The sequence below is a fragment of the Arachis hypogaea genome, chromosome 15 (genome assembly GCF_003086295.3).
Source record: "Arachis hypogaea cultivar Tifrunner chromosome 15, arahy.Tifrunner.gnm2.J5K5, whole genome shotgun sequence".
Taxonomy (NCBI): Eukaryota; Viridiplantae; Streptophyta; class Magnoliopsida; order Fabales; family Fabaceae; genus Arachis; species Arachis hypogaea.
In genome coordinates, this window is record NC_092050.1 from 144516642 (window position 1) to 144538899 (window position 22258).

General features: G+C 35.2%; 1 protein-coding gene across 5 annotated transcripts; it reads left to right on the forward strand.

Moving 5' to 3' along the window:
* The first annotated feature begins 952 nt into the window (after nt 1-952).
* LOC112751084 (LEAF RUST 10 DISEASE-RESISTANCE LOCUS RECEPTOR-LIKE PROTEIN KINASE-like 1.2) lies at nt 953-21637 on the forward strand. 5 transcript variants are annotated; one of them, XM_025800120.3, is made up of 4 exons: nt 953-1842; nt 19964-20002; nt 20115-20372; nt 20470-21637. In XM_025800120.3, exons 1-4 carry the CDS (start codon nt 1101-1103, stop codon nt 21399-21401), a joined length of 1971 nt encoding a protein of 656 aa, XP_025655905.1. In that variant the 5' UTR covers nt 953-1100; the 3' UTR covers nt 21402-21637. The 5 variants fall into 5 exon arrangements, with proteins under 5 accessions (XP_025655905.1, XP_025655902.1, XP_025655901.1 ...); XM_025800117.3 differs by lacking the exon at nt 953-1842 and adding an exon at nt 12558-13467; XM_025800116.3 differs by lacking the exon at nt 953-1842 and adding an exon at nt 13499-16926.
* Nucleotides 21638-22258: the final 621 nt, after the last annotated feature.

Sequence of the window (22258 nt, forward strand, 5' to 3'; positions counted from 1 at the left end):
ATATCTTGACAATAATGTTTTGTGATCATACTCACATTCAAGATTTCTCTAAAACCGATGTAACTTTAATTTAGTAGAATAATGATGACTATATGTATCCACACCTAACATTGTGTTCCTATCGAAATAACACATCTATATATGTGATTTTTAGTGCCATTAAAGTTGCTCATCAAACAAAATATTACAAAATGTGAATATCAAAATGTTGACACTTTGAATTAAAGGCTTTATCTACCAATCTTCTCAAATTCTCATATTTATTATTCAATAAGAATGTGAGTGGCGAACGTAGGATTAATGTCCATACTTAAACCATTCTAGTGCTTATTAGTTAACTTGTTAGCCACGTATCTCCGGCCATCATGAAACCCAATTTAATAAACAATTTTTAGTTTGACGTACATTCATTCAGTCACCTCTTTTTCTTTTCTTTACATTATAGGGATCAATTGGAGGAGACCTATATGAACCTTCATGCTCATAGAAACTCAATTAAAGTACCAAGTTGTAATATTACACTATTGCCATGAAGATTATCAATTTTATAAGATGTTTAATTATATTTAAGATATAAAATATATTATATTAGAAAATTCTTTTATGAATGAAGTTAAACGAAAAATGGAGATTCAGTACTATAACTAAATTTTTGAATAGAATATTTTTTTTGGTGACTATTTTTGAATAGAATATGTTTTGTATAAGATATCTTTATTTTTTAAATATTTTTTATTATAAAATAAATAATATTCACTCTTTGTCTAATTTACTTACATCATAATATCATACATTATATTAAATCATTTAATCAAATATAAAAGTATTTAATTATTTTTTTATATAAAGACATTTTAAAGTAAATTAAATGAAGTTGCCGCGTATTTTCACATATTCCTTTTCCACTCCTCCTTTGTCTAATTAAGTAAAAAAATAGATAACTTTCAAACCCCAGAAAATTTCTCTTTGACTACCGAATCAAATAGTAGAAAACTAGCACCTATATAGATAACATAATCAAGTATTACCTCACACATAAATTAAAATGAATAAATAACACAAATATCAACTCTGAAGTTTCCATCTACAGAGTCATCACCATGTCAAAAGCTTTCTACTTGTTATGTGCATTATTCTCCACCATATTCATGAGATATTATGCTGATTCATTACCAATTTGTGCTCCTTCTGATTGTGGTAATGAAGTTTCCATTAAGTACCCTTTCTGGAAACGTTCCGGCACCGCCGTCGGAGAAGTTTGCGGTTATCCGGATTTTGGTCTTGAATGTTCAAAAAAAGGCTACCCTATCCTCCAACTGAAAACTGACACATACTATGTTACAGACATAAACTATGTGAATCATTCAATCACACTTGTTGACATTGATGTGATGAATGATCCATGTCCAAGGGCACAGAACAACGTTTCCATAGGGAACATATCTTTGTCTTTCAGTAATTTGGATATGAACATCACTTTCTACTTCAATTGCAGTTCTCAGCCTTCAGTGGTTGATGCCGTGCCTATCAAGTGTTTGATAAATGGTCAGGGGAAGAAGTCTTATGTGTTCGAGGTTGGAACGGATATTGGTGGTAGGACTTGGACTAACTCTTGTGATGCTGAGGTTATGGTGGCAGTGAAGCATGATCAGATCGAAAGTGGTGATTTGATCAATGGGTTTGGTGCAGCTATGAACAAAGGGTTTGTTCTTGATTGGAACAGAGCTGTGGATTGTGCTGAGTGCGAGCTTTCTGATGGGTATTGTGCATATAATGGAACTGCTAGGCAAACCTTGTGCATATGCAAAGATGGCAGAATTGTTGCCAAAAGTTGCAAAAAAGGTACACTCTTTAGCCTTGAAACTTGTGGGAAAATCTTATATATATTAGTTTTTGTTTAGCTTCGCATGATTTATCATGGTTCAATCTTACATTAAGTGCATGTCACAGGTTAAAAGTTATAACTATTAGCTAAAAAATACCAACTTTTATTGCTCAAAACTATTTGATAATTACCAAATGGCATTATTAGATTTAAAATCTTACTATAGCTGGACTTTTCCAAAACAAGGTGCTGACCCAAGGTCAACAGTGATATGTTGAATTGTTGTTAATTTGTTAGAACTTGCACATAAGATTATAATCTTATACTAGTTGAAGGATTACTATGTGTTCATAACACGCAGCGGAAGAAAAAAAAGTAATCCTTAAATATCTATTTTGTGCTTAAACTTTATTCCAATAATATATAGATAGTAGATTAGATCTAAATACCTTTAGACGCTTTTAGTAAAAATCACTTTCTCTTTCGATGGTACGAAGGCGCTATGCGTATCCACACCGAGACCAACCTTTGCTGTCAACTCCTTGACTAATGGACATCTGATCTAAATTGAGAAACCTCTTACAACTCTTTGCATGCCATAAAATTCTTCTCAAAGAATCAGGCTTACATACGTTTATGTGTATAGAGGTAAAGGAATAAAACCCTTGTGTTTTATTCTCGTCTCTTTCACATTCCTCTACTCTTGGCATACATATATATAGTATGAGATTTGTTACTGATTTTAAATTTGATTCTCAATTCAAATTTAAATCATATCTTGTTATTTTAAACTTGAATCTTTCAAATTTATGAATCATATCATAACTCAATTTGAAATAGAATCAGTTAGGATCTCATCCAAATTTAGAATTCAAGTTTAGAAATAGAATAACTAATTATTCTCAAATCTCATATAATATTCTCAATTATCATACTATTATTATATTCTTGGTGCTAGCAAAAAATATAATAATATTCCATTTGAATTAATATAATTATTTATTTGATCAAATCAAAATAATAATTAAATAATTCTACAGCAAAGATTAGAACACTCGTTAGTGTGTAACCCCATAGGTTCAATACTAAGCGGGTAGTAAATTAGTCATACTAAATTTACTAATCAAGGTTGGCGTCTAGCAACACTCCTCAACGACCCGATAGTATGAAGTAATATATTTTTACTAAGAACCTTAGAAGAACAAAGTATAATTCCTTCCATCTTTCCAGCTCTTTGTTAACCTTTAGAGTATGGTTTAATTGTCAAACTCTAACTTGTTACCATTGTTATAATGAACTGTGAATGACCTAAGAAACTCATTTCTTCATTCATTCAATCCCCTTGGCCAAGGTTTTATTCATCTCAATCATTATAATTATAGAGCTCAAACTCTTTACCGAGAGTTGACGGATTCCTTATTGACTAATCATTAATTCTACAAGTATTTAAATCATACCCAATATCCATTCAACTAGCACCCTAAGGTATTAGGTGTCCGGAATCAAAGTATAATAAATACATTGTTAATTACTATGACAGTCGCAGGTCAAAGGAAACTCTATTACCATGTTCATCTTGAGAATATCCTATTGACAAATATACGGTAATTATAACCATTAGGAATTCTCAAAGTGAGTCAGTTCAATGGTCATATCTCTATATGCACCATATATATATATATAATTTAATAAATGAGATCTACTAATCTTCATCCAATGAAGACCATTATATATATATTGATCTTTCCGGATTATTAATGTCCTTTTTAATAATCCTATGACCAAGAACAATTTAGATTAAATTATAAAAGATTTATCTCTCAATATTATAATCACTATCACAATGATAAATCTCTAAATTTAATCAAGCACCTTATTATATTAACATTTTAATATAATAACAACAACAAATTATTTGACACGTGATTGATTGGATTGTGGTCATACTACTTATTCCAACACTAGTAATAGTAGATTAAATGTAATGGTTGATCGTATGATGCGGTTCATTTGGATGCTTTTATTTGATTAATCTTTGCTTGTATCAAGTGCTGGTTATTGGCTGCTGTATATCCAAGTTTAATTCACTTCTTTCTAAGAGACTTGTTTTTGTATCTTAACTTGTTTCTGAATTCTGATTTTTCTCAATGTCATTGGAATACTAGTCGCCAACATATTTGTGTCAAAATATTGACAAAAATTGTCAGATCTTTAGTGATATTTGGTAGATAAACATTGGACTTCACTAGGAAAAACGTTTACGTAATTGCATATTATATATTAAAATTATTACCCTAGTCGGCTAGTCCTCACAGTATCTTAATAAATTATATCAAACATTCGATCGAATGCTTCACATGACTATACGATAGGCTCAGCAGGTGACAAGCCCTAAATTATAATGGACAATGATTTGGGCCCAAATGAATAGCTTACGAGCCCAATTTTAACGTTAAAAATTACACACCAAAAAAAAAATAATAATAAAAAACCACCATTGAAATTCATGACCTAAAATATAACCAACTTGGGTTGGTCGAGTGGTCAGCTCACTCGTCCGCTTAAGCAAGTGTCGGGAGTTCGAACCCCACCTTGTGCATGCAGCCACTCATTGGCCAACGGCAGACCCTTAAATGAAGCTCAGATTCGCGATGGATTAGTCCTTAACCTGTCAGGTTGGGGGATACCGTTTGGGTAAACCAAAAAAAAAAAAAACGATGAGAAATAAAAGGAACGTGAAAACAAACTAATGTTGGTCTAGTGGTTAGCTCATTAATTGTTAAGCAAGTGTCGGGGAGTTTGCGTACTACATTGTACAAACAGCAACTCATTGGCTAGCGGCAAACCATTAAATGGAGCTTTGATCCACAACGGATTAGTTTTTGGCCCTGCCGAGCTGAGAGATACCGTGAGCAACAAAAAGAAATAGAAATTATTCTATTCAATCTGCTTTCTTCATTACATAAATCACACATATATACAACTGATATCCTCACACAATAGCAAAACTTTCCTAAAATATCGAGATTAATCATAAACTAAACAATAGAAATCCTCCTAAATTATATACAAATTAATACTATCTATATTTACTTATATTTTCAAATTATAACTTAGCTATTGATTGATATTTTCTATATTTGGCTAAGCTTTCCATTATTTTCTATATTTGGCTAAGCTTTCCGTTATTACCCCCCTCAAGTTGAAGCATGTAAGTCGTGAATGTCCAACTTGACCAAGACTGTTGTAAACTTGTGGGGACCGAGAGCCTTAGTGAAGATATCAGCCAATTAAACTTGTGTTGTGACATATGATAAAAGAAGACATTGCTGCACAATTTCATCCCAAACAAGGTGGCAGTCGACCTCAATGTGTTTCATGCATTCATGAAAAACTAGTTTTTAGCGACGTGCAGGGCCACTTGACTATCGCGGTATAGGCGAATGGGACAGGATGAGGTATGAATAAATCATAAAGAAGATCCTTAATCCACTTCAATTTGCGTGTCACCTTAGCCATTGAGCGACATTCAGCTTCAGCAGAGGAGGCAGAGACCGTCGGTTGTTTCTGAGTTTTCCATGAAATGGGATAGTTGCCAAGTTGAACAAACCACCCTGTGAGAGACTTGTGAGTTAGAGGACAACTCATCGAATCGAAGTCACACCACCCATACAGGTGTAAATCATTGTCTTGTGGCAGCAGAATACCTTGGCTAGAATAACCCTTTAGATAATGAACAACTCTCAAAGTAGCTAGTCAGTGTTTTATGCGATGAGTTTGTATAAATTGAGATAAAATATTCACACTGTAAGCTAAATCAGTTCTAGTAAAACATAAAAAAATCAATCTTCCAACAAGTCGGCAATAGGTACTAGGATCAGAAATTTCAGGACCAGCAGCTGATGCCAACCAATGATTTTCCTCACATGGTGTAGAGGCTGCCTTAGCACCTAACATCCCCGCTTCAGTGATGATGTCCAAAACATATTTTTTCTGACACAAAAAAATGCTAGTGGGAGACCGAGCAACCTCAACCCCCAAGAAATACTTTAGCTCGCCGAGATCTTTCACGTGGAAGCACTGGCACAAATATTGTTTAAAATTTTAATTTGCAGCACCATTATTTCCTGCAATTACAAGGTCATCAACATACACTAGCATAACCAGTTGTAACCCAGAGCGACAAAGACTAAATAGGGAGTAATACTTTTGAGATTGATGAAAACCTTATCGAATAAGAGCAGAAGATAGTTTTGCAAACCAATAGCGAGGAGCTTGCTTTATCCCATACAAAGATTTTTGGAGCTTACAGACGACACCGGGGAAGCTTCATATAAACATCATCATCAAGGTCTTCATGTAGAAAAGCATTGTGGACATCCATCTATTGTAGTTCCCAGTTCTGAGCTAATGCTACTGCAAGAGTCGTTCGAATAGTGACCATTTTCGCAAACAGAGAGAAAGTTTCATTGTAATCCAATCCTTTTACGTGATGATTTCCGAAAATGACTAGTCTTGCTTTTAACCGTTCGATTGTCCCATTAGCATTATATTTTATTTTATATATTCACTTATAGCCAAGTTCCTTCTTTCTTAGAGGGAGAGCAGTGAGCGTCCACGTATTATCGATTTCAAGAGCATGAATTTCACGAGACTTAGCTTCTCGTCATCGCTCGTCTCTCACTGCATGAGAGAAAAATAGAGGCTCCTGTTCTGCTTGGAGAGCAGCAAGGAAAATACGGTGTTGTGGTGAAAAAGAATTGCAATTGACAAAATTTTGTATAGGATAAGACTCCTGAGAATTCTGATGGAGAGGGATATTAGACGGGATGGGCTCATTTGGATGATGGCAGTGATGACAAAATCGCGAAGACGAACAGAGGGTGTCTTCACACGGTGGCCGCAACCGAGTGAAGCTTCCACTATTGGCGGCAAATCAGCAGATGACGCATCGTGGTTCGGCGAATGGTGCTGAGTCATCTGAGTTATCCGGTCTTGGGTCCAAGGCAGTGGTGGCATGGTCGTTAGTGTCAGCCTTGAGTGTGTGACCCCCTGGTCATTGGTAATTGGTAGAGTCACTGATTGTGTGAGACTCCCCACATATTCATTTTGGTTAGACGATTGGGGTCCAGGTGTTGAAACTGACCGTGACTCATGGAAAGTGTCTTCTTTAAATATTTCTTCAATCATACGGGTCAGCATAAGTGCTATTCTAGGAGTATTGGTTTGGACTTGTTTAAAGGGAAATATATACTCAACGAAATGAACATCACATGACAAAAAAATAATTTCTTTTCCAAGTCAAACAATTTCCATCTTTTTTGTCCAAATGAATACCTGACAAACACACATTTTCGGCTTCGAATTTCAAATTTGTCATTTTATTGGTTCTGATTGTGAGCGTAGCAGAAGGAGCCAAAGATTTTCAAATGCTCATAGCTTGGAGCTTTTCCATGAAATACTTCATAGAGATTTTTTCCTGCAATATTTTTTATGGCGTTTGATTAATTAATTACCCGACCGTCAACACACATTCTCCCCAAAGTTGAATAGGAAGATGGGCTTGAAAACATAAAGACCGGGCAATATTCAGGATATGCTGATGTTTATGTTCCACTCTTTCATTTTGTTGTGGAGTGCCAACACAAGAAGTTTGGTGAACAATCTTTGTTGAAGAAAATATTGTTTTAAACACATAAATTCTATGCCATTGTCAGATCGCACCATTTTAGCAGGCTTGTTGTACAGTCGATCAACCAAGGAAATTTTTTTTTCAAAGTGACTAAAACTTCCATCTTTTCTTTCAACAAATATATCCAGACCGCACATGAACAATCATCAACAATAGTTAAGAAATATGATGCTCTACATGAAAAAGGGGTTCTATAAGGTCCTCATAGGTTATAATGGATTAAATAAAAAATATTTGATACATGATACTCACTCAAAGGAAATTTGTTTTTTGTTTGCTTGGATTTTTCACAAATTTCACAAATTTTATTCACCTCATTGCTGGTACATTTCTCACTTAAAACAGGAAGCATTTGCACAATTTTAAAAGACAAATGTCCTAGTCTCTTATGCCAAATATCGAATTGATTCTCTGTTTTGATGTGATAAGCTTGAGCCTTGTGTGTGCCACAATACCAATAAAGCCCATCTTTCCGTTCACCCGCTCCAATCAGCATCTTGGAAGTGTGGTCCTACATAATACAAACTTTGTCAGTGAAATTCACAACACAATTTTTCTCATCTATTAATTGAGAGAATTAGATCAAATTGCATTTCAATTCGGGCACATAAAGAACATTTTTCAACTCAAGCCCTCCGTCAAGGATCATTGTTCCTTGCTTGCATGCTACCACATGTTCACCATCAAGTAATCCCACTGGGCACCCTCGTATAATTTTCCTTTTCCACAAATTTTCCAAGGTTCCATCATGTGGTTGGATGCACCACTATTAACGATCCACAAATTAAACATTCTCTTACAGGTCATTTTCTCAAAATCATCAGGCTTTTGCTTGCCAATCATATCTAGTATCACCTTCCACTGTTCATTAAGTAAACCTGCCTTCTCAAGTTTATTTGTTTCTACATCATTGGCTTGACTTCCACTAGCATGCATCACATTTGCACGTGCTTGAGCTCCACAGTTTTAAGCCCTTTGACGCCATGAACTTTTGCCACTGCTCCTTCCTTTATTTTTGGGTCAGTTGCACCACCATTCCGGATATTCCACAATTTGAAAGCATTTTTTCACATCATGGCCATTCTTTCCACATTTCGAGCAGGTCACTGTCTTTTTTTCATGGCATCCACGTCCTCTCGCCTTGCTTCCTGTTTGTATTCCAAGGCCCACAACCATCCCTCTTTCTTCTGTTGATTTCGTGATTGTTCTCACTCTCTCCTCCTGAATCAGCATCGCGTTGACACAACTCAATGAGGGCAAGGGATCTGCTGCAAAAATATTTGACCTTACCGTGCTATATGTTGCATCATCCAGTCCCATCAGCAATTGATGAACCTTTTCTTCCTCTCTTTGTTTCTCAAGTTGACTCTCAATTCCGCACTTGCAACTGCCACAGGTACAAATGGGCATTTGTTCACAATTTGCTACTTCATCCCATAGGACATTTAATTTTCCAAAATAGGTTGTCATGTTCATATCCTCCTGCTTGCATCTTGATAAATTTGCCTTTAGTTGCTGGATCCGCAGGCCATTCACCATAGAGAAAACCGTTCCTTGATGTCTTCCCATAGCTCTTACGCAGTTTTTCATATGCCACAGTCAATCACAGGCTTGGTTTGATTGTGTTCAAAATCCAAGATACGATCATGGATTGCACCGTGGTCAGTCGCAGGACCGTCGGCTTAGAATTTTCATAAAATAATTCCATTACAAGTATAGTTCCAAGCCAACAAGTAATGCTCGACCAAAGTTTGGAATCAAAAGATGTCACTATTCAAAACAATTATAAATCTGGAGTTTTAATTCCCGGGTCGTCTCCCAAGGACTAGTGATCAATGAGTGCGCAATTTCGGTTGTGAAGGCAACAAGATTTTCAATGAAGAGATAAACAATTAAAGGAATAAAAGAACATTCAAAATTGCAAGTCATGAACTAATAAAAGAATTAAAGAACTAGCTATGTAATATAGACAAGTAAGCTATAAAAGTGATTGATGTATGTATGTGTGTGTGTGATTCAAAACATAAATGGAGTCTTGGCTTGGGATGAGTTAGGGATCCTTTCCTTGTTGGAATCACAACTATGACAATTGTAATAGATTAATCTCACTTAGTTAACCTTCACATCGGAGAGTAGGTTAAGGAGCATAGTTGTTCTTAATCCACAAATCCTAACTCACTTGCTAATTGCCTTAACAACAAGTTAGCTTTAGTGGAAACAAAAACAATTAACAATCCAAAAATTATCACTAAATGTTGGACATTCCAGCTCTAGGAACCCATAAACTCATTTTCCCTAAGCCAAAGGGTGGAAATTTAGCCCATAATCAAAATTGACATTTTCACAAACACTTGGTGGGCAAAAACACAAATCATGGTAAAATTGAGAAAATGCTTGAAACTATGAGTAACAAGTAATCAAAAGCAACGAGAACAACTCAACCAAGCATATAACAATCATCAATCATCAAAATCATCAACAAGAAATCAAAATTGCAAAAAGTATATATATTAACACTATGACTTTAATTACAAGAAAGAGTATCAAAATTGTAACTATAAAGAGTAGTAATTAAGAGACACTTACAATGGAGGCTAGCACAAACCAAGATCAAAAATGGAAATGGTACTTGAAATGTAAAACCCTAATATAAACTCTAATGGTGTTGAGAGAAAACTTAGAGAAAAAACTAAACTAAAGCTTCCTACTACTATTCTAAAAAGTACCCTAATGATATCCTCCCTCTCTACAAGGTTTGCCCCTTCCAATATGAGCTTCCAACATCAGAATTGGGCCTCCAATCCATCAAAAACGCGAGTCATGTGCATTTTTAATGAAGGCATGTGCGATGCGCCAAATGCTGTGCGCTCGCACACTTGGCTCTGATTTGCTACCTGTGCGTACACACAGGAGGCTGTGCACACGCACACATCAATTTGCTCTTCTCCTTCGTTTCCTCATGCTTCCTCTTCCTTGCATGCTCTTATTCCATTCTCCCCAAGCCATTCCTACCTTATACATCTGAAATCATTCATAAACAACATCAAGGTATCGAATGGAAGACAAATGGAATAAAATTAGGTTAAATTAGGCACAAAAGAGTATGTTTTCATAATCAAGCACAATTTAGGAAGAAAGCTCAAAAGCATGCTATTTAATGGAATAAGTGTAGGTTTATATGATGAAATCCACTCAATTCTAACAAAAAATTGTCGTAAAATATGGATTCATCACACCATCCACCAATCCTCTAGTTTGGCCACATATTCCTTTGGTTGGGGGTGTATCCCATCGATAAATCCCAATTTTCTCCGAGCACGAAAAGACATTTTCACATTTCTGGCCCATTCATATAATTTTCTCCACGCAACTGTACTTGTGTGATTATGTTGCCGGGTTGTCGCTTGCACTGAGATCATATGGCGAGTAAGTCTTCTTGGTCCCTCCTTCTAGGATTTTTGGTTTTTCTCCAATGTTCTTCTCTGGTTCTATAGCTGCTGCCATGGTTTTACAACCTGCCCTTTGTTCTTTTTTTTTTTTTGTGTTTGTCGCGCTCTGATAACATAATTGAAATTGTTCTATCCGATTTGCTTTCTTCATTTCATAAGCCACACACATATACAACTGATATCCTTACACAACAGCAAAACTTTCCTAAAATATCGAGATTAATTATAAAATAAACAACAGAAATCCTCCTAAATTATATACAAATTGATACTATCTATATTTACCTATATTTTTAAATTATAACTCAGCTATTGATTGATATTTTCTATATTTGATTAAGCTTTCTATTATTTTTTATATTTGGCTAAGTTTTTCGTTATTAAAAAAAGTATGTGGAAAATTAAAAAATACTCTATGTAGAAAAATATTCGATGTCTAAAAAAATATAAACAAATAGAAATATTCCACTTTTTATCTTATGAAGTGATTGCTTTTTCTATATTCTTTTTGGCTTTTAGTCAGAAGTCTAAAGACGAAATAAAAAAAAAAAAAAAAGGATAGACAACCAGATGTTTGGTGAATGAGAACTACTGAATGAATTATTTAGTCTAAGGATGTTATTTATTTCTCTAACATATGAATGAGTATAGACTGGATACACATGATGCTATTATTAAAATCCACTCCAACTTTGCATCAGAATTTGTTATCATACAACTTAATTAAAATCACTTGGTTTAGCATTAATGGTAGTAATTGACTTATTGCTTGGTTATACATGTAGTAAGAGTGATTTCTTTAAGAAATGGAAAACTTAAATATGAACTCGGTAGGTACTAGGTAGTGTTTTGGCACTTAATTAGTGTTAATTAGTGTATTTAGGAGTAGTGTGCTAGCAGTTTTGGAAAATGGTATTTTTTTACTCCACCCAATACAGCACGGTCTCCGTTGTTTTTTATGATGGTCAATCCAAAACTTGCTAATATTATTTTACAGCTGAATTCCAATTCTAGCTTCGGAGCTTCACTCCATTGAATGCACTTAACATTTATGTCCCCTTTCCCTTACATCTTTTATTAACCATAATGGATAGATGTCATTTAATAGAAGTGGAAAATGCTAGTGAAACTGAAAGATCATTTGTGCTACAAAAGCATCACATCATTTGAATAAATGTTATCCGATATGCACTTGCTTGCTAAAGCCAAAAAAACAATTAAGCTCCTTTTAATGTCCATCCAAATTGTCAACGCTATATTTAAGACGCCACCAAACTTGGTAAACCTCATTTCCTTGCTTTCTAGTTTCATTATTTACGTAGGGGAATCTTGCAATTGTACACATAGTTAAGATAGAGAAACTAAAATTTTAAGGGAATGAAAAAGTAAATTAAATACGTAAAATATAAAATCGTAACAAGAATTGAATTGTAACATGGTCTGTTCTAATATAAATTTTGTAAAAGCGGTTTTAAAATCATAATATCTAAAAAAGTTAAAGAGTCAAATTAACATGGTACTAATCATTTGCCAGCTTAACAAGGTCTTAAACAGTAAATAACATATAATATAAATATTAGACTCTCCCATAGTCAAGTTTGGTCATTCAAAATCATTCAAGCAAATGGCTCGTCCTCTTCTTCTTCCTCCTCCACTTCCACCTTCTTTCGTCAAGGCCTTTGTTTTCTTTTCATCACTCTTGTTGCCAACATATAGTGCCGGTGATGTTAAAGCTTACACAGATTGTGCACCTTTTACCTGTGGCACCTTCAAGAACATTAGTTACCCATTTTGGAATAGCAACCAACCTGATTACTGTGGCCATCCTAGGTTCAAGCTTGATTGCCAACAAGACCAAGTGACTATAAACATCAAATCACAGAAGTTTGATGTCATCGACATCGATCAAAATAGTCAAAGTTTGAAGATTGCCAGGTTTGATTTGTACAATGATCCTTGTTCCAGGGACAATACCAATGTGAGTTTGGATAACGATTTCTTCAAATTCACTTCCAACGATGGCAACATAACTCTGGTATATGACTGTGATCCTCCTTCGTATTGGTCTGATATAAGCTTTAAATATTTTGGGATGTTTAATTGCTCCATATATGGTGGTGATCCTAGTGCTGCATACTTAGTTCTGATGGAAAATCTGGGTGTTATTTTTGATATGGGGTGTAAATTTATCATTGTTCCTGCCCTAGCCAAGGATATACTAAGTTTCAATAACTATGCGTTAAATAATGGTTTTGAGGTTGGATGGAGTGGAGTGAATGAAACCCTATGTGATAGTTGCAAACAATCTGGTGGGAGGTGTGGACACAATGCATCTTTAAATGAATTCATCTGCTTCTGTCGAAATAATCAGCAAACATATGGTGGGATTTGCAGCAATAGTAGTCTGTCTCAGTCACCAACCTTATCAGCACCAATACCATCAGAGCCATTGTCATCACCTTATCCAGGTCCACTAAATTATCCAGATCATAGTGCTAAGGGTATGTGTTCTTCCTACTTTTATTTTTTATTAGGTTTGTCCTATTGAATTTTATGAAGAATCTTATGATTGCCCGTCCCACCACATTAGCTTGCAACACAACTGCAATTGTGACTGCAATCACATTTTAAAGCTTTTAGTTTAATCTTCGAGTAGCCAAATTTCATAACACTCCGGTAGGATAGGTAGAGCTCCATTTCTTAGACATGGAATTGTTTGGTTTGAGTGTTCAAAGGTACTCTTCTTTGATCATGTTCATGTTGTGCTGTTGATATATGATCTTACTATTAAGGACGCATAATAATGAGATAATGTATTTGAATTTTCTAACTTACATATAGGGTTAATGAATTTGGGTCTGTTAGCAGATATTGACTTTTGAAGATGTAGTAGTAATAATGAGCACAAACTTTTAAAAGCCTTAATACGACATGGTAATAGTATGTGTCAATGTGTCACTTTGTTGATTGCATGTTAAAACTTTGGATTTCATTTGAAGATGACAGATACCAAACTAATCAAATTATTTTTTTATTATAATGTTCAAGTTTATTTTTTAATACAAAAACATATAATAAACAAAAGAAACTTATACAGGTATTATATTGGCCCCAACAACTAATAACATTGTGTTGCCTGTTTAGTTTGGATGATGCAGTACAGCTTCTTGGAAGAAAATTTAAAACACAGGATATATCATATTAGTTCTCAAATTGACATCTTATTGGACCTTCTATTTATTAGAAATGGAACTTAGGAATTTCCATAACCTATAGGTTGACTCTCCAATCTTCATATTATTTTGTATTTATTTTGGCTTATTTTGAAGATGCTCTGGCCTGCAATAAATTAAATGGCATTCATTGTCAACACTTGTAGGAAATAAATTCTTCCTTTGCTCAGTTTGCTTGTATTGTTGCAAAACATACATATGAATGTCCTGTTCTTGGTCATAGGCCTATCATTTTCTATTGCCCCAGTAAGATTTTAAGATTACAAATTTTTTAAGATTCTATCCCATTCTCACCTCAATACCAAACTCAGCCAAAAATTTCTACCCTGTTCCCACCTGTTAATTAAACAAATTACAACATTTAGAATGGGATTAGTTCTGAAAACTTAAATCTTTAGCCACTGCCACCTACTTATTTCTTCTGTAATTTAAAGTGCATGAATGATTGGTTTGGTACATCTGAATTTAGAAATCTATGGTAGAGGTCAAAATGTTATTGTCTATTTGCTAACTTTAAGTTGATGAATACAGCTTGTTCTATTTCAGGTGATGCAAAATAGAGAACTAGTTTATGTTATGTTAATGCATTCAACTTTAAGCCATTATTAAATAGCAAGTTGATGCTGATAAAGTACCTACTGCAAAATATAAATTAAAATTGTATGATCTATGCCGTTTCTCGATTTGTTGTCATTTTAGTCATACTAGACTTCTTTAATGAAGTTGACTCTTAACAGTTCTCTTGGTACTCAACATCTGATAATTCATTTAGATGAACCAAATCACAATTACACCTCTAGTTGTGATGATTACCTTGATAGAGATCAATCATCAAAGTCAAGGATAGGGTAAATTATGTGTTCCCTGCCTTGGATGGATTTGTTTATTTCTCAGTTAACTGTCTCAACTTCCTACTTTCTATCTCAGATCCAAGCTACTTTAATGTTGACAAACTTTTTTAAATGTAGCTATGCGTCTGAAGTGAACTTTCTGAAAGAGATAGTTAAATAATCTATTCTATTAATAAATTCATTTCAAAAACAATTTTTAATTAGCAAGTTGATGTTGATATGCACCTATGATCAAATGTAAATTGTAATTAAGCATGAAACATGTTATTGCTGCATAAGCTGTGTCATTTTGGTCATCATAGAATTTTAAGATGGTGAAGACTTGGTCCAGAGCGTTAAAAGCTAAATGAATAAAGGTAGGTAGTAAGAAAAATGTGAGAAACACGCGTCTTGTTTTCTTTTGGTTGGTTATGTCATATGTGTGTTCTTTTCAATTACTAAAGAAAAAGGAATATAAACAATCACAAGGGAAATGATGAGGAAAAGCTATTAAAGTAGTACTAGCACTGAACATAAAAGGAAAATAGTAGTTCAGCTCACAATTTTGAATATTAAACATTATATTTGTTATCATTGATTTTGTATTAGCGCAGCTGTATGAAAAGTAGTAAATGATTTATTTTATTGCGAAAAAAAGAAGTAATAAAGAAAAAACTTGAAAACGAGCGAAGAAAGACATGGGAACGTGGGTGGTAGTTTCGGGGTTGACTGACTCTGCCTAATTGGTCGTTAAAACATGCAAGCCCATTTTGTTTGTAGATGACTCATGACTTAGAGTATAGTTTTCCATGGCCGTGGTCAACACTCAACACCTCCCTCAACTGGAAAATGAAAAATCAAATACAGTGATGGCAACCGTGGCCATTATTTTCCGTAAGAACTTCACACCATTACACCAATAACCGGTCTTCTTAATGCTTCCTGGGTACACCGTACTCTGCAAATAAATAAATAAAACTGTTGTAAGCTGTATTGAGTTGTTGAAGAATGGATTGCCACGTCCATAGTGAACTCCCCATGGTGTTTGCATCCATAGGGATCATCATCTCCTTGTTGTTGATGGCCGCTTTGCAACCATCCCTGTCTCAATCACCACCTTCCAATAATCACTCCCTCTGTCTCCACCAGCCATATCGGTGTGGCAAACTAGAAGCATACTTTCCTTTCTGGGGGGAAAACCGATCACGCCAGTGTGGCGGCGATGACAAACTCCACCTTTCCTGCATGGAGGAGAATGATAGTGGATACGGCGGGCAGCCCCCAAAATTCTACACTTACATTGAGATGAGGTCACAACGATTCAATGTGGTGGAAATTGAGAACCTAATTAACTATTCCAGGGTGAAATTGGCGCCCCTGCCAGTGGATGACGGAGGACCTGATGTTTGCTCTGGGAATTCCGATTATTCTCTGGATTACCCTCTATACACCTATGACCAAACAGTCCACAACATCACAGTATTCTATGATTGCAGTAACTCCCATCCGGATAAGCATAACATGAATTGCTACGGTAGTGGTCCCGTTGTGTATTATAATGGTAGGGAAGAACAGGTTCTGAAAAGTCATCAAGACCTTGATAATTGCGATCAGCGTATCCAAGTGGCCGCTGAGGCTGTTCTGTGGTCGTACGTGGAGGGAGATGATGATGCTTCTGCTCTGCATTTCAGTGAAGGTGTGTGGGTGAAGGTGAACTATACTTTTTCTCAAGATTGTATGAGATGCGTGGAGAGTAAAGGAAGGTGCGGGTGGAACGATACGCATCCATTTAGCTGCCATTGCCCTGATGGATCTAACGCCCTCCCATGTCCTCATACAGGTCCTCCTCCGGTCCCTTCTCCTGGTCCTCCTCCCTATAATAGTCCTCAAAGAAAGAGTATGTCTTTACTGTCCCCACATATCTTTTTGGTTCAATTTCCTACATTAGTCATGATCATTCAAGTTTCGTCCTTCATTTTACCAAGTTATGCATGGATTAAAGATTAGATTATTTTTTATTCAATCCATTTACGCGCCAAGCATTTGATCCCTTTCGGATCCTTAACAAGCGGCAGAAACCTCTAGTGTAGTACTAGGTAAATGAGTAGGAAACCTCCAATTCTCAACAGAACAGAGGAATTGACCATGTCAGCTCAGCTCCGCTGTTAGGGCGGCTGACTACAGTTTGGCATTAGCTGTGATCCACTACTTAGAGTATGCTATGAAAAAGGCCAGGAAAAAAAGAAAATAATTTATTAACGTTATTTTTTAAACATCTGTCTAAAAATAGTTTAAATTGCTGTTAAAAAAATTAACGATAAAAAAATGGGAACTTAAAAGTTAGAGTGTACTAAAATCAAACAAAAAACTTGGGGTACACCAGGTTAAGGTTTTAAGCTAAACAGTAAAGTGATGATTTTCCTGTACTATAATAAGAAAATGATAATAATCAATCAACATAAATTTTAAATATGTAATATTTCAATTTTAGATTTATAACTTTTAGTTTGAGTTACAAATTTAATTGATTTTTATTACATCCATTGTTAATTAAAAAATAAAATAGATATTATCACTTTTTATTCGATAATGTTATTCTTTTTCTTATAAATTTATGTAAAATACAATACAAAGATATTATGTATGAATGACATTTTTAAAGAATAGGAGTAATATTTTTTTTTTAAATTGTTCTTACGATTTAGATGTAGTTGAAGTTTCGCACATATTTCTCTTCGGAAAGAAATAAACTGCTGGAGGCTTATCTTATCTGATTAACGACATGATAATAAAATCTCATAAGTGTGTGCAACTGTGCATCATAGGTCAAGATTTTTCACTGACCTAGTCAAAGAGATAAAATAGAAGGAATGCAGGGAAATTATTTTTCTAGTTCTGGCAAAAGCTACATCTTTTGAGGGTTATATTAGTGATTTCACATGTCAACGGATTTGTCTCCCTGGGTTTTGCATATGCATGAAAGTGCAGCAGCAATTCCTATTATTAATTTGTTTATTTATTGAATTATTTTTTAAATTATGGGGTTAGAATTAGATAGTGCGCTAAGTCTTTATTTTCATTCTGGTCCAACGCGTCTTTCACAATCATACACTTCATTTTCTGCTTTCTTCTGTACATGACATGCTTTTCTTTCTCCGATTTCCCTTTCAAAGTCCTCACATACATGTATTCTCTTACAAAGAACTTCTAAAAACACTACTATCTAAATTTTAAGTGCAGGATCCTTGTGATGTCACCATTACTGGGAATGACCATATTCTCATTCTCACCATTAGTATTTGTTTTGTGTCTATTTTTTTTTTTTAAATTTAATAAAGAGAAAGGAGTCTTCATACTTCTTTTTCAAGCTACTTCACCTACTTTCCATTATCAACATTCAACTTTTGACATTGTTATTATGATTAAACAAATTTAAAACTACAAAAACACCCCACCCCAACAAAATTGAAAATTCACAAAATTGCTAATTACTAAGTTTATGAAAACAAATATTGGTAGTTGGCCTACTTCTCCATCTTTATAAATGTGAATGGGTAATTCTCTGGTGGATTGTTTTCAAACACCAATCATGACCCCCACTATAAAATAGTAGCATATAAAAAGTTTTCCACAATAGCTGCCAACTCCGTTGAATTTCTTCTCTAAATGCTTCCTTCGGACCCCATCCGAATTCTTTTCTCCTATGTTCTTCTCTGCTCCCCATCCAAATCTCAGGCAACAAATGATCCTTCAAATCTCCATCCATTACAATGGACTTCAACTATACATTATAATCACCATTATCTTCTTGTTCTCCCTGGCTACCACTGTGGTATCTGTTAATCCAAAATTTGTGGCCTGCACACCTAGAAGCTGTGGAAATGGTCTAAACATTAAGTATCCATTCTGGATCCCTTACGAACAGGATTCATTTTGCGGCTATCCTCACTTTGAGATCACCTGCAAGAACAAGAATCCAATTCTCAAAGCATCCAATTATGACTTGCTAGTGAAAGATATCAATTATACCAACTCTTCATTTACTGCTGCTAACCTTGCTGCCTATGAGGAAAAGTGTCCTGCTCCCATGAACAATTACAGTTTTGATAAGTTACCATTTACTTATAGTTCTGAGAACAATAATTTCTCTTTCTTCTATAACTGTACCACGAAACCAATAGATTACCCTATATATGAAGTAGATTGTGCTAAAAATGCTACTCATTATTCATTTGCGGTTTTTCATAAGGAGGCACTGGAGCGCAAAAACTACTCCATGAATGAGTGTCAGTTTGTGATTAATGTGCCACTGAACATGAATGCTGCTGTTAATTTCAGTAGCTTATTGCAAATGAATTATACTGAAATTTTGAAGATGGGATTTCTTTTAAACTGGACTGCACCTGATTGCCAATACTGTGAGAAAAGTGGTGGACGGTGTGGATTTGATGGTTATCAGTTTCTCTGTTTCTGCAAGGATAAGTCATACCTGAAAAGTTGTGGTGATGGTAATTTATTACATATTAGGAAATATTCTAATCATATTTCTTGTAGTTTAATTAGCAAGTGTTCTTCTTTGAACTTTCTTCGTGTGCACATTCTAATGGTTGAATTTGAAGAAAATATAAAAGAAGTGCGGAACAACATGCATGGTTGAATAGCTTATGTTCTCTGGTTACCTAGCAGCACACTATATATAGTCATTAGGGAATTGATAGATAGCTATTTCCTAAGACTCTATGGTTCAATGACAAACATCATAGGGTACATTAAGGGTGTCATGCAACTTTTGGTGCATTAAGCCAAAATCATTGTAACATTTGGTCAAAGCACACACTCAAATATTAATGATTATGTTCTCTGGCTTTACCTTAAACTCTAACAAAGATTGGCTCAAGAGTGCTATAACTCATCTTTGTTTTCACTGTTAACAGATGCAGGAAAGCGCCGGAAATGGATACTCGTTGTTATAGGTATTACATCCAGCCTCCTGTGATATTTTCTTGGGCTATTTTGTTGTATATGTTCATTGGAGAATATATATGAAAAACAATATTAGCTGAAAGATTATGTGCATCTTTTCAGTTGCTGCTGCTGTGGTTGGATTGTTTGCCCTTGCCATGGCCCTTCTTTTCTATAAAAGGCGAAAGAAGACCAGTTATGGAATGTCTTATACACAGCCGCGGAGCTTGTCTTCTGATCCATCATCTTGGAAAGATACTGAGAAGGGAAGTCAATACTTTGGAGCGCACCTCTTTACCTATACTGAACTTGAAGAGGCTACTAACTTCTTTGACCCATCCAGAGAACTAGGAGATGGAGGTTTCGGGACAGTGTATTATGGTAAATTTCAAGCATCATTTGCTGTATCTATTGGCATATATGTGTATCTTCCATGATTGCTGACAAAGATACTTGTCTTCTGATGTTTCTGGTGTAGGACAACTACCAGATGGACGTTGCATCGCAGTGAAGCGGTTGTATGAGAACAATTACAGGAGAGTAGAACAATTCATGAATGAAATTGAGATCCTAACTCGCCTACGCCACAAAAACCTTGTCTCACTATTTGGATGCACTTCTCGCCACAGCCGTGAACTTCTGCTTGTGTATGAGTACATTGCAAATGGAACTGTTGCTGATCATCTTCATGGAAACCGAGCCAAAGCTGGTACACTGCCCTGGCATATTAGGATGAACATTGCCATGGAGACTGCAACTGCCTTGGCATATCTTCATGATTCTGAAATCATCCATAGAGATGTCAAAACCAATAATATTCTTCTTGACAGCAACTTTGTTGTGAAAGTCGCAGATTTTGGACTTTCGCGCCTTTTTCCAAACAATGTCACCCATGTTTCAACCGTTCCTCAAGGGACACCTGGTTATGTGGATCCAGAGTACCATGAATGCTACCAGCTTACTGTCAAAAGTGATGTTTATAGCTTTGGAGTTGTGTTGGTTGAGCTGATATCATCCTTGCCGGCTGTTGATATCACAAGGCATCGGCACGAAATCAATTTGTCCACCATGGCCATTAACAAGATTCAGAATCAGGCACTGCATGAGCTAGTGGACAAAAATCTTGGGTTTGATTCAGATTTGAAGGTAAGGAAGATGATAAATGCAGTAGCCGAGTTAGCATTTCAGTGCTTGCAGAGTTCCAAAGATATGAGACCTTCAATGCAAGAAGTAGTGGATACTCTCAAGGATATACAGAGTGATGGCGAGTACAAAGGCCAAAGCCATGCTGAAGTCATGGATATCTCATCAACTGCAGATGATGCTGTATTGCTGAAGGATGATCCGCCTCCACCGTCGCCGGCTTCAACTGTAGGGAGCAAATCTACAACACCAAATGCTAGTGGATAAGTGATCCTTCTTTCACATTTCAGAAAATAGCAGAGAGCGCATCAAATAGGTAGCGTCCACCCAGTTAGAGCCTGGGTGCTATCATTAGTAATGTAGATGACTTTAAGATTGAGATGTACATAGATGCTGATAAAGCTGCGTTGGTTATGAGAGTTTATCTGTTTAATAATTATATTAATATTATTGTTATATTTTTCATGTGATATCAAGTTTAAATAAGACGCATTTTTAATTCATTTTTCCATTTTAATAATATCTTTTTGGTAACATTAGGCATTGATTTTGAGTTCTATCCCAAGCCTTTGGTATATGCAAATATGCAATTGGATATTCCAAGTGGTTGTCATATAACTCAGTTACTTTCTGTTTTCTACACGTAATTATGCATGTACACTTAGTAAATTAGCAGTTCAAGTAAATATATAACAAAATTTTCATAAATATACTATATAACAGCATAACAAAATAGATTAAGTCCACGATCCGCGCATCGTGCGGGCTTCACCCTAGTTCAGATAATATTACAATAGCTAATTATAGTGTGACACCCTAAGCAAGTTGCAACATATATACTAGCATTCTTAGCTTGAGATAAACAATACAATATAATATAACAATTGATTACTTGATGATGGTTAATTCTTTTGGCTTAAACCACAGTAAAGCAATTTTGCTCGAGTAGTCGAGTTAGGTAGAATACTAATAAAACACTATAGTATAACACCATGTCTCCCATACTACTCAGTTATTGTTAAAATTAATAGGAAAATTTTTAAACAGAAATTCAACCACTATTCAATTCATGAAATATCAGAAAGTTTCAAATCTTAGAACATTGTTACCAAAAGGAGAACAAA

Coding starts and splice junctions, on each gene's coding strand:
- LOC112751084 (XM_025800116.3), top strand. CDS start 16,038: ATGGATTGCCACGTCCATAGTGAACTCCCCATGGTGTTTGCATCCATA. Junction 16,927..19,963: donor TAATAGTCCTCAAAGAAAGA/GTATGTCTTTAC, acceptor CACTGTTAACAG/ATGCAGGAAAGCGCCGGAAA. Junction 20,003..20,114: donor ATGGATACTCGTTGTTATAG/GTATTACATCCA, acceptor GCATCTTTTCAG/TTGCTGCTGCTGTGGTTGGA.